Here is a 13,657-nt window from a genome sequence, read left to right on the forward strand (position 1 = left end):
ATGAATAATTATAAAATCTCATATCTCAAAATTTCGTCCCAAAGTTAGTGAAAACATTAAAGGGGACTAACCTTCAAAGACTTGAATTGAATAATTTAAAAATATATAGATTCAAAATGTAATACTGATATAAATTATTTAGTATTCAAATTGTAAATTCTTTGAATTACTTCACCCCCAAATAAGGGTTCTCTTTCAGCCAGCAAGCATATTTTCCTCGTTAAAAGTAATATCAGTAGTTTTAGCTTCTTTTCTGCAGCATACTCATCATCCATCATTTAGAAACATACAGAAACTTGCAAATTGCACAATTTAACTATAAACTCATCCTGATTACTCTTAAAAAATAAGGTCATTCAATTGGAAAAGAGTTCCAAGAACATAGCAAGTGAAAAAGAATGAGCATCTTTTGAAAACAGACTATGAGTACTAGGAAATAACTTGTTAGAATAGAGATATGTTTAGCTATAAGTTAGGGGATTGGGTCAATCTCAATCGTGTATATCTCATTGATCATGTATATCATATCTATAATTATATGTAAATATATCACGAAGCTTGAGAAAATCAATTAAGCAATCACTTCACAAATTCCTTTCTTTTTCACACAACTTATTGACTTTATTTTGCCGAATCACATAATGCTTGAGCACTCTCTTCAGAATTGCAGCCTACATGCGTGATCTTGTCGATGAAGCAGGGGCACTCTGCATAAGAGAAAGAATGCCAAACTTTACACTTATTTGTCATACTCATCCAGAAAAGTTACAAAGAGCAATTATTTTGTGCAAACTAATTGCAAACATTGCAGAAAGCAGGTATTTCAAAAAGTCAAAATTCTGATGAGAAAGAATACGCTTAATATTTATGAAACTACAAACAGTAATATGAAGGTTTATGGCTCTTACCAACAGCATGCCTTTTGATGCCCTTTCTTCCAAATATCTTGATGGTTTGAAGAAGTTACCATATAATTGAGACCATTTCTTCAGGCTTTTATATATGTGTTTAGCTCCAACCATGTCTGCCCAGAAAACAATGCCACCACTGCCACCAAAGAGTGATTGCCATGAGATGTGAATGAGTAACCCCAAAAGGACTTGACAGTTGTCATCAACTTCTAAATATTACATGGGCTATCACAGCAGATTGAATTATTACCAGCATATGCAGGGAAGATTGTGGTCATCATATGAAGTGTTAACTTACCTGACTGCTCAACTATCTTAATTGCCAAGCTCAGAAAGAACTCATAAAATCTATTTGAGCATAGCAACAGATTTCATGTCTGATAATATGTTGCAAGAACTCAGAAATTCACCCTCTATTAATGAAGTTCGCAATCTAATTCTAAATCACATGAGAAGGGATTTAATTGTACTGATATCATGCGTGCAAAAGAATTCAGCTCAACAGCACAAATCAGGAGAATTATATTTATGCATGCATTATTAACATAACATGTGTGCTTCGAGCAGAGAAAATGATTACTGCGAGGTTATTTTAGAATAGCTCAACTTGGTAAAATGTTACCAACAAAAATTACTAACCGATAAGATGGGAAACTCATTCCCAAAAGCGATGCAATGTCAAGATCTGATGCTCGAACTACCACTCCCTCATCCAGAACACGGCATGCTTCATTCACTACTGGAAAGAGTATCATCTCCACTATCTCTTGGTCAGTGACATTTATGGGCTGCCAGATGTTCCAGCAAACATAAATTAGGAAATATTGCACTGAAGCTAGAGAAAAGCAGCTACAATGTGTCTATAGTACATCTTGAAAAATCAGCACACTCAATGTAATCTTCAAGCAATATAATATCATCACATTTTCCCTTTGTAATTATGAAACATACCCTTCCATTAGGCATAATATTGGTAAGCCGCCTAGACTCTTCAATGATTGGTAACACGGAAGGATCAGGTTTTGGCTTGCTTCCCTTCTCATAAATGTAGTATCCTTTCCCATTGTTTTTACCTGAAACGAAAAGAGTGATTATGAAGTCCTTATATCAAGAAATAAAGGACATATCATTTCAATATAATAACAATCTTTTACCATTTCGTCCACTTTTAATTAAAAGTCCAACTAATGGAGACAAGAATGTGCGATCAGGGAATGCATTAGCAAATTCTTTCCCCACTGCAACAGCAACTCCATATCCAGATAAATCCTGGAGCCTGCAAGTGTAACCATAGAGATGCATGATTTGTTAGCAATCATAAACACATCCAAATATGTGAATGCACGTGCATGCTTGGAAGATAACTTCATAGGAGCAGAAGACAATTCTTGATATAGATAAAAACTAACATGATTTTCAAAAATAGGTCCTTCCATAGTTTTAAATGCTAAAATTTTCCTCTAGATCTTAGTTTACTCGATTGTGCTATAGTAGATATGAAGGGCTATCTTTGCAATTTTAGGATTCAGGAAGATAAATTATATAGTTACTAAGTGATTGTTAAATTATATAGTTAGTAAGTAATTGTTTATTAGTTGGGCCTACATAGACCAGTTTCCAACGGAATTAGATAAAGGAAAATTTCAGGAATAAATTTATTGAGAGTACCATATTTGTTTTTGGCAGTAAGACCATTGCATCAAAGTTCTAGGTGAGCTTCATCAAAAATCAGGTATCTACAGGTTCTTTAGACACTGATTAGTTCATATATATGAGAATGGACCTTCACCAAAAAAAATATACATAAACAACAAAATGAAAAGTTGCATCAGAGCAGCTTAGCTTCGTACAGGACCCACACAATCACCATATAATGGTGCAGTGTTAGTTAGAGGGAACATACTATAGCAGACAGCAATTTGAGCATTGCTTTGCAGCAGAGAGATGAACATTAGCTTAACCAAGGTAGTTTGTGTATTGGCAGTATGATGGCAGAGAATCTAAATCCTATTTTTCCTTTTCAATAGATTTTGGTTGTCTAGGAATTTTCCTTTGTATGTAAGAACTATTATCTCCAGTTTTTCAGGATCTAAAAAGCCATGGCAGAAAACTGAAATTTAAAAAAAAAAAAAAAGGGCACGAATTGACTGAAATCACAACTCAAATTGTGTTCGAGTGATAAACACATGCCTCAGCACATCATATATGCACATAAAACCAAGAAAGTAGATTATAGCATTAGGAAAAAAGCATTACTGGAAAGGGCCCATAGGTAGGCCAAAATTGCTGATCACTTTGTCAATTCTGAACGCGTCGACACCTAAATTGACCAGAATATGTGCACCTTGTGCATAGGGGAAGAAAGTGCGGTTGACTGCAAAGCCAGTGCAGTTACCCACCACAACAGGAACTTTCTTTATAGATTTCCCAACTGTCATGAGATCAAGAATTACTTGTGCAGAAGTCTTTCCTGTGCGTACAATCTCCAGAAGAGGCATTATATGAGCAGGACTGTCCAAAAATGAGCCTCATTATACAAAACACAAATAAAAGCCTTTAGAATTCGAAGAAAGAACATAATTATCACAAGACATAGCTAAGCAGAAATTTGCATGGATATTTAAATAGGCTAACTAGTATTCCAAGGCATTATTTCTCATATTATTTTCTTAAGAGCTCATATTTTTCCTATATAAAGTATTCTTATGATCAAATAACCCTTTAGGTGGGTTTTTGATTCTCCTGTTGGATGCAGCTGATAACTAATAGACATCTAAACAATTGAACTAACCTGTTTAGTAAACACTTTAAAAGGGCAGCTAATAGCTGATTGAATACTTATCAGTTGCCTTTTGGATCAGCTCTACTCTATGAGTTGTTCAAGACCTTTTGTTCCATTTTTTAATTATTTGACAAAAATAACCTCAATATTTAATTTTGTTATTTTTTTCAATCATTGTCGATGAAACGTGGTACTTGACATGCATGGTAAAACAGTGCTAAGTACCACGTCCAGTGTAATAACTTAAATAAAAAAAAAAATATACAATTACTTTTTTTTTTAATTTTCAATTTTTTACAAAACTTTTATGATACTAAAACAGCAAATGATTTATTTGAATCATACCTTTTTAAGTTTTCTAATTTGTTCTTAAGTTATTGAATTACTATTTTTTAGATTATTTATTATTTTTTTATCTATTTTAAAAATAAAATAAATAATATGATATAATAATTAATAATTATATATTTATTTCAATAATAAATAAATTATATGATATGATAAATTAAAAATTATATATATTTATTTCAATAGCAAGATAAATTATATAATAAATAATTATATGATATACCCGTATTAGCCATTTTACATATCAATAACAAGTAGACATAATTTTACCAAGTATTGAACGTAAATCAACTATAATTAGCTATCAACTATGAATTAACAGTAATAGTTATTAGTTATCACCCGCATCCAACAACTAAACCAAATTGGCCTTTAATAATCCCCATTCTTCTTTCTTCCTCAAATTTAACAAGACTTAAGGGGAAATTGCAGCAAATAAGTATAATCTTCTCTCTAGTGCAGAAGTGAAATTAAAATAACAAAGCATCATAAGATAGAAAAACCCCATAGCTCACCGCGTGAAAAAATTTCAATCACCTAACTAATTTGCCAAGACAAAAAGTGTTAAATTTTTAAGTCCTCTATGCGGCACAGTGCCACCATCCCTGAATAGAAGGAGATTAGGTGGGTGACAATTTCATTGCCTGCTCTCTGATATCCCAAAAATAATAGAAAATTCTACATATTTCCGGTCTATAAAACTATGGATCAACATATATATTTGAGAGATTAAGGGTTCCATAAAGAAAGGAAAAGAACCTTGATGTCACATTTAATTAGAGATATATAAAGCAAATTACAGGATTCTTACTTCGGAAGAACAATGAGCAGATGATATATCTCAGAGGACAACTTCAGTTATCAGACCATCAATAAAAAGAATTAAAGATTTTCAAGGGAGAAGACTTTAAATAGTTTCATTGATTTGAGATATATAAAGATTATGTCAGGAAGTTTGAAGTGATGACAAAGTGTAAGCTGGGAAGAAGAGAAATAAGCCTGACCTGAAAAAGTGTGCACCTATAATGCGATCTTGAGCACTGGTCTTTTCTCCAATTTTATTGAGGTCAATAGTAGATGTATTTGTTGCCAAGATGCAGTAAGGAGGGCAGACCTTCTCAATTTCACTAAAAATTTTTTGTTTCAGAGGAATGCTTTCAACAACTGCCTGCAAATGGAAGTAACTACATCAAAAACATTTTAATAGAGACCGCAAGTCTTTCAGTTTATCTCCACATCAGAAAAAAAAAGATTGAGAAATGAAATTACAGGTAAACTCAATCACTACACACATATAATTTCCAATTTTCATTAAACACCGGGGAGTTGCCCACCTCTATGACCATATCAACATCTCTGAATTCTGAATAGTCCAATACACCTTTAAGCATTGAAAGGGCTTTGTCTGCCTTATTCTGTGTCAACTTTCCTCTAGTTACTAAGCCTCGAACATTTGCTGTATAGTGAAACAATCTGTCATGAGTTTCTTGAACATGAAAGCAAACACAATGGTAGGATTTAAGAATAAATTCTGATTTTTTTTTTTTTGAACGTAATGTCCTAATACCATTCCTAGTTTAAAGAGTTCAAATTCAGGTTTCCAGCTGGACAAATGCATAAATCAGGCTTTTTTTGATGCAGAACAGAATAGAGAAATAGAAGAAAAAACATAAAGAAGAGAATCAGAAGAAGAAAAGGAAGTACAAAAGAGAAGGGAAGACAATATTGGAGACAAGGGAAGAGAGAATTAGTAGGAAATCAATTTAATTCATATTTATCAACAGAAGCAACCAAATAGTATTGAATGGATGATATTACTAAATCAGTAATTTTGTTGTCGATCTCATGACAAGTAGTAATTACCTTCTATCATCTTTATTCCTTTCTGAAGATAGTCAGAGTTGATTTCTTTCAGTACAACATATATGTTACTCATAATAAGACCTGTAGCTATGCCAGAACCCATTAGACCTCCACCAATGACAGCAACCTTCTTTATTTGCGTTGGTTTGAGCCCAACATCAGTCACACTAGGCACCTGCCATTTTTTTTTAAATGGATAAGATCAAAGAATGAAGTTAAAATATTACTAGTTGCTTATTCTGTGCAAATCAACAAAAATATTTTTAATGAATTAAATGAAAAAAAAAGGAATTAATAAAAATATAATTGTACAATAAAAACTTATGCCAAGTAAAAACAAGTGAGGAGTGAGAACTATAAAAATTCAGATGTAACTGCCACGAAAACATTATCAAAATTAAAATCTATGAAAATATGGCCTGAATATATCTTGTAAACCATCCAATAATAGAGCTTAGCAAGCAACTGCGTATATCCACAGTGTTTTGTGGTGACAAATTCAACTTGATGTGACAAACTCATCCCTGGCTACAAAACCTCCGTAATTCACAAGAGACAATGATAATAAACAGGAAGACAATATGATAAATGAAAAAATAACTTAATCCCAAGTAAACAGTCAAAAATGAGAATGCAAAATAAAACCCATCCAGACTATGTTCAAATCAACCACTTCAAACATGACGTACAATATATCAATAAGTATAGATAAAATCACAAAATTCTATGACTTTAGGATTATCAGCCACTAATAACCAGGATAGAAATCCATTACAGAGCCAAGATTTTTGATATTGATTCATATGCCGCACCTTCGATGTTGCACGCTGAGAAAAAAACACATGAATAAGACCTTTAGATGTGTCTGATAATACTAACTCCTTGAATACTTTTGCTTCCTGCAAAAACAATTCATCCATTAGCATGTAATGAAGATATCTCAGTCCAGATAGTATTGTTGTGAAAGTCAATTACTGCATGCTTGTCTGTGAAAAAGCATGGGACTCATAATGAAAGTCAATTACTGCATGTGCTAACACCACAAAACAAAATCAAGCATCCCATTTTCGGAGAAAGATTGCCATAAATCACTGAAAATGGAAAATGGCATAAAAATATTTATATCTCGAAGACTTTCGTCCAGGCTTAACAAACAATAACCAAGCCCAGAAATACCTTTAGAACTCCATGATATCCTCCATGAACAACACCTTCCTCGATCACATCAAGGCATGCCTGATGCTGAGGCATATTTGGAGCAGTCTTCTTGGCCTGTTGTCTGGCGGCTGTCAATAACTCACGTGCTTCAGAAAGTGAGCCAATCTTATCTGTCTGGTGAAGAGAACGCATCCGTGGTTTGCGCCTCTCTTTGATGTCTAAAGCCGATTGCCGAGATACTTTCAGCAGTTCTTGAGAAGACACAATAACATCAACAAGACCAAGCTTCTTCCCTTCTTCAGACGTGATTGGTTTGGATAACTGCAAGAGATAAAAAAAATACCATAAAAACATTTCCGAAAATTTGGACCAGTAAAAGCAAAATAATCCATTAGATTTACAAACTTAAAATGATGAAGAACAAGATTCCAAACTAGGCCTATAAGATAAAGGACATGCAATGTCACCTCACTTTTCCCAACATTAACGACAAGCTTCTAAAATACAGGGTTATTAAATTCAATTACCAGAAAGAACATAAATGGATGTAGGAATTAAGCTGCTATTACTTATTAATGAACCTCCAAAAGTTCTCTTGGTTTTTCTTTTTGTTTATTTTTTTTTTCCATCTATCCGGAGCAATAATCATAGGGATGATTCATATACAAGCTTTCTCTAATAAATTTAATAGAGATAAGTTTTACCAGCATCATTTCAATGGCCTTTGACAGTCCTACAAGCCTTGGAAGACGTTGTGTACCTTAAAATAATATCCAGAGTTTAGTTTAGTCTGCAGTTGCAAACTCCAATACAACAGATTAACAACTGCACTCAAATTTGACTGTGTGTGTGTGTGTGTTTGTGCTTTTTTTTTTTTTTTCTCATCCAAACAAGTATTTCCATAGAACCAATCATACCTCCAAACCCAGGAATTACTCCAAGTGTCAATTCTGGCAAGCCAAGTTGAGTTTTAGGTGCAACTATACGCGCATGGCATCCCTGCAAAAAAATAACTCCAATGACCAGCCAGACAGATAGAAAAAATCAATGGCAATCAAAATGAAGCCACTAAAGAACCGCTGCTTGAAGGAAACACAAACCATTGCTAGTTCTAAGCCACCTCCAAGCGCTAGTCCTTCCACAGCGGCAACAACAGGCTTTTTGCAATCTGTACTAGTGAAAGAACAGAATTAAAACATACTGAGTTAAGAACACTTCTACAAAAAAACTTCTCCAAATTCATTTTAAAATGTGATAATGAATCAAAGAGACAATAACTGGTTAAAGTAAGACAAATACCTTCAATTGCGTTAACCACAAGATCAACAGATACATCAGGCACAAGCGAAATATCCCCTACCACAGCAAACACTATAATCATAAGCAACTTAGAGCAATCAAAGTCCAGAACCAACTTCTAAAGTACCTAAATTGATCAAATCATACCAGTCTGGTGAACCTTCTGCATGACACCAATGTCAAATCCACCGGAAAATTTCCCATTCTTGCCTTCACCGATAAACAACAGATGTATCACCGTGAATAAAAAAAGAATTCACTTAACAAAGAATTGAATACTAGTTGGAAGTAGATATTCACCTGTCAAAACGATAGCTTGAACGTCGTTTCTCCTTGTGGCCTCATCGAACCTCTCTTTCAAGCCCGCAATAACTGCCGCAACAAAATTCGACAAAAAACGAATCACAAAGAAAGTTTAGCTTATAATTAAAAAGAAACAAAAGAGGAAGGAAGACATCAGGCATTTACTTGGAAGAGCTAAGGCGTTAACAGGAGGATTGAACATGGAGATGACAGCAACACCGTCGTTTCCAACCTCCAAGGCGACATGAGGCTTTGCCATGACTCCTTGAATAGGCTAAAAGCAGCCTCACTTCTGGTGAAGAAGAAGAAGAAGAAATTGGGAGAAATTTTTATAAGGAAATGATGATACAGTTTCAGCTGCAGGACAGAATAGAATAGTGCTGTCAGTGATCTTTGTTTTCAATTACCCAAAGCTGTATTTGTATTTGACCATCGTCATAAAAATTTACGAATTAAAAAAGGAAAAGCAAGTATGATTGTTGGGCCGGGCCCCAAATCCTTAACAACCGTGTCATCATTACATCACTGTCGCGAGCCATCTGCGAAGCGCCCATGCTGACATGCGTAGAGTAGAATCCAACAAAATTCAATGGCGTTCTCATGTTCGAAGTTTGTCTCCAGGTTATCGTCTCGGTTACAGCCCTCTTTCGCTTCCAAATTCAACAAGAAGTCGCTTTCTCCACTCACGTCGCTCTGCTCGCCTTCTCAGTCTCAGTTCTCTCTTTCTACGAGACGCCTCTCATGCTTCTCCAGGTGACATCTTGATCTCTTTCTTTCGTTGGGTTGATGAAAGTACAAATTTTTCAACTTATTTTCTCAGCAAGCAATACCATTGCCTTGATTCGTAATTTTATAAATATTTTACGGTAGATTACCACTGGAATTGAGTTGCGTGGGATCGATATTGCCATTGCACAGCGCGATAGCTTCAGCAAGATTAGTATCCAGCTTGTCCAGTGAGTCTGATAGCTGGACTTTAGTGCCTCAAGGTGTGTTTGCACTTGTGTTGAAATTTTGGAAGTTTTTAAGGCCGAATTACTTCATTTGATGCAAAGTGCTTTAGAAATGTGTAATCACGACACATAACTTATGCATGCCACCTGCTTGTGTTTTTGCTCACACAATGCAAGGCTGCATCTGCATTGTTTCCTAAAATACATGTTTGATTTGTCATATAATGGCGTCAATTATGAAGAATATTCACAATCAGAAGAACAATTTCAAACTCTTATTGCTCTTCTCGTGGAAATGTACACTCAAAAGTGGTTTCTTTTTTGTTTTTAGAGGGTTCTGTAAGGATTGTGAGCTTGTGACATGGCTTTTTGATTTGATAGAAAAATTGAAGATAATGCTTGTTGAACATTTTTTAAGTGCTGTTGGGGGTGTTATAATGGGATGAACAATTTATCATGATGAAAGTTGATGTGCAAATCATTGTTGGTTGGCATTTGGCAAGTTGGTACATATTTGGAAATTGGCTCAAATTTTTCTCTTATTTCTATCAGATAACATCACACATATCATTATCTTTCACAATTTCATGGGACAATGAATATCTGCTTAAAGATTACCATTTTCATTTATTCTTCTATTTTTCAGGTATCTCCATGCCTTTATGACAGTCTCCTTTGCAGCAACTTTTGGTGAGGGAGGTGGAAAAGAATGTAGTTTTTTCTTTTTCCCCCTTTTTCTGATTTCAATTCAAAACCTAAGATTTCGTAAGGATCATTGCCTAAAGTGACACCAATTGGGACTTGATTTCTTCTGTTCACGTTCATCATTTTCATTTTAGTCAACACCTCTTTTGTAATGTCTGTGTCCAGGAGGCTGAATAAATTTCTGTTCAATCATGATGAAATATTATGCATCTGCTTTATGACAGTTGCAGGTGAAAATAGTTTGTCCCTCTCTCTCTCTCTCTCTCTCTCTCTCTCTCTCTTTCTCGTTCATTATTGTGCCCAGAGAAGGAGGCAAACACTTCAATAGTTTGTTTTCAGCTCTGCATATGTTATTCCTCAGGTTTTTCATTTTGCCAGCCAGTCAGACAGTTTAGAGGATCTGCTTTATGTTCAACAATTTGAAAGAAGGCCTTTATCTCTTCCTTTTTAGTTGCGCAATTCCCTTTTCCACTTGAAGCTCATAATATGGTCCTAGCTAGAATCTCTCAGATTAGTTGGTTTTTTGCGCTACATACACTTAAGTGGCACTCTCGATCTAATTCCTCTTCTTCTTTTTTATAAGATCTTCCTTTAAACAAGCAATTGTTCATCAAGCCAACTAGTGTCTAGTTTTGTTTCAGGATTGCTATTGATCCAAGTTCACTGATAGTTGTCCTCCAAAAACAGTGGGAGAATTGGGGATGGGAATTGAGAGGGGAAGGAATCTCATATTTGGAAATCAGGCATCTGGTACTTTGTCATTAGCATCACATTATTTTCCTTGGCATTACACTTCATCTGGCATAGCCTTGTGTTGAAGCATCACTTGTTGACAGACTTTACCAATGTTACAGGAACGATTGGCTTACTAATAGCATGCTGTGAAATATCTTCGCCGTTGGCTCTCTATGCCCAAAGTTTTAGGGGAAAAAACCAAGTGTTTCCCCAAGGCTGTGATGGGAAGTTTGAGTTATTCCCCACTCTAGTATTACCATATTGTGATTGTGTCTTTGAATCTTGAGTTATTGACACTCAAAAGGGCGCTTCTGGTTCGACAAAAAAAGAAGGGCAGTTCTGGTGTGTGGAGTAGCTAATGAAAAGCCATAAGCTCGACATAGAATCAAGCTACTAAAATGGCGGTCCGATTTAGAGCAGCCCATATTTGATTCACAATAATACCTAATTGGGATAGGCTCGATTATATACCTTTCAAAGTACATAGATGATGGGGGAAGAAGAAAGTAAATTCATAGATGATAAGGGAAGAGATTTGATGACATTTAAATGCGAAGAGAAAATAATAATACTTCTCATTGTCATGCCTTCTATAGTAATGCCGTCTAAGTATTGTCTTTGCAGAAATTGGTTATTGTCTCTCTAGTTTTTAACGAGAGAGAAATTCTCTCAAATTTCTTTGTTTCTTTTTTCTCAGGGCAAGTCCGTTTTACTTGCCGTTTAGTGCTCATCTCTTGCCCTTTTTAGGCAAGGGATATTCATCCCTAATCCGGGGAGTGGGTTTCTCCCTCTCCACTTCCGGATTGGGGTTGTACATAGTTTTGACGCTACTTACCCTTTATTTGAGAAGGAGTTTTTTAAAGTAATCGAAAGTTTTTAAGATTTAAAAACCTTGAACTTTTGTTTGGGAGGATATAAGGTTTTTTAAAGTATTGTTTTTGGAGGTTTTTAAAATTTTCAAAAACTTTCATTTTTCAACCCACCAAATTGGTGGGTTAAAGAGATTTGCTCTTTAAAACTTTCAAATACTTTAAAAATTATTCCTTTCTTCTCAAACACTAAAAAATTATGAATCTTTAAAAATCATAAAAAAATCCTACTTTGAAAAATTTTACTTTGTAAAACCTTACTCGATAGATTTAGACCTATTTTGTTCTATTGTGAATGATTTGTGTTTTTCTATTTGGGATGTGTAGGGTGTCATCATCAAAATGTATTTGGTAACTTTGGGGTCATGAGACTAATACGGACTAGAATCGACCCTTAAGACTAGATATTGTGCCAAGAGCTCTGCCAGATACCACCACTCCAAAGACTTGCTAGTTTTGAAACTGTTTCAAGAGGTTGTTGGCTTCAAGGCTGTGAATGGGAAGAAAAGCTTGAGTTTTGCTAGATTATGTTTAATCGAGGCTGGGTTCTCAAGCAGGAAGAATACCTTCTTTCTCCTGTGTAGTTCCATGCTCTTCTTTTTGTACGTGAGCCTGAGCCTTTCCTTTGTGAGCTGGTTTAGGTTGAGCCTTTGCTAGCCTTAGTTGTTTGTAGCAAGTTTAGGCCTGTACTTTCATTGTTAATCTAATGAAGTATTAATCTTCCAAAAAAAAAAAAAAAAGAAGTAATACCGTCTACCTAAGCATTTAAGACGCATGCTATGTATTTTATAGATATAAATATATGATTTATCATCATTTTAATTGATATGTCAACTATAAATTAGACAAGTGTATGCATCCTTTTATCTACCCGTATTATCATCCAAATCTGTGGCTGAATTTAATAAATATCCTAAATAAGAAATTTTGTTTCCTTAAATTTAATGATTGAACCACGAAGTGGGGATGAAACTTCCACTTCCCTCAACTCCTCTCTCGTCCTGAGTGACTTCAACAATTAATTATCACCCACAAATTGTCTCCTTGCTGCCATAAAGGGGCCGCCAAAAGGTGATGTCATGAGAATGGCCCATGAGTTGGTTGCCCATCATTTTACAATGGACAATCTCATAATCCTCCCATTAATATTATATTTCAGCCCACAAGAAAAAAAAAATCCATGGAATGTCCACAATTTAAATTTTGTTAGACATAATAACCATACGATAAAAGTATCATATAAAATTATTAAATTTTTATATATTTCAATTTTTTATATTACTTTTTATAGTAATTATGGCATTATTAATCATAGTGACTTGGTAAATTAAGAGTCTGTTTAAAAATTAAAATTATGATTCTAATTTATTTTTTAAAATTATAATATATTATAATTAATTTAAAAAATTAATTTTCAATAATTTTTAATTAATACATGTACATAGTATTTAATTTAGTTTATAAATAAATTTAATTTATTTATAAATAAAAAATTATAAATATATTAATATTTAATTAATTTAATTTATAAATTAAAATAAAATAAGTAAAAAATTATAAATAAAGTTTCTTTTACTTTTATTTTTTTTAAAAGGCTTTTACTTTTATTTATCTACTTATAAAGAATATATCATCCTAATAACTCTTAAATATTAATATTTAATTAATTTAATTTATAAATTAAAATAAAATAAGTAAAAAATTATAAATAAAGTTTCTTTTACTTTTATT

The 13,657-nt window shown here is 33.9% G+C and overlaps 2 protein-coding genes across 2 annotated transcripts; one reads left to right on the forward strand and one right to left on the reverse strand.

Moving 5' to 3' along the window:
• Positions 1 to 480: 480 nt before the first annotated feature.
• On the reverse strand, positions 481 to 9,071 carry LOC110636151 (peroxisomal fatty acid beta-oxidation multifunctional protein AIM1). The gene is made up of 18 exons (XM_021785711.2): positions 8,830 to 9,071; positions 8,662 to 8,733; positions 8,509 to 8,571; positions 8,362 to 8,418; positions 8,163 to 8,230; positions 7,980 to 8,061; positions 7,767 to 7,822; positions 7,081 to 7,383; positions 6,717 to 6,803; positions 5,905 to 6,079; positions 5,376 to 5,497; positions 5,046 to 5,209; positions 3,168 to 3,422; positions 2,066 to 2,187; positions 1,863 to 1,984; positions 1,551 to 1,699; positions 909 to 1,047; positions 481 to 707 (listed from the first exon to the last, which is right to left on the reverse strand). The coding sequence occupies exons 1-18, from the start codon at positions 8,921 to 8,923 to the stop codon at positions 672 to 674; spliced, it is 2,166 nt and encodes a 721-aa protein (XP_021641403.2). The 5' UTR covers positions 8,924 to 9,071; the 3' UTR covers positions 481 to 671.
• Positions 9,072 to 9,253: 182 nt separating this feature from the next.
• On the forward strand, positions 9,254 to 10,559 carry LOC110636152 (uncharacterized). The gene is made up of 3 exons (XM_021785713.2): positions 9,254 to 9,417; positions 9,535 to 9,653; positions 10,264 to 10,559. Exons 1-3 carry the CDS (start codon positions 9,254 to 9,256, stop codon positions 10,281 to 10,283), a joined length of 303 nt encoding a protein of 100 aa, XP_021641405.1. The 3' UTR covers positions 10,284 to 10,559.
• The last annotated feature ends 3,098 nt before the right edge of the window (positions 10,560 to 13,657 follow it).

This window comes from Hevea brasiliensis, chromosome 4 (assembly GCF_030052815.1).
Source record: "Hevea brasiliensis isolate MT/VB/25A 57/8 chromosome 4, ASM3005281v1, whole genome shotgun sequence".
NCBI classification, from domain to species: domain Eukaryota; kingdom Viridiplantae; phylum Streptophyta; class Magnoliopsida; order Malpighiales; family Euphorbiaceae; genus Hevea; species Hevea brasiliensis.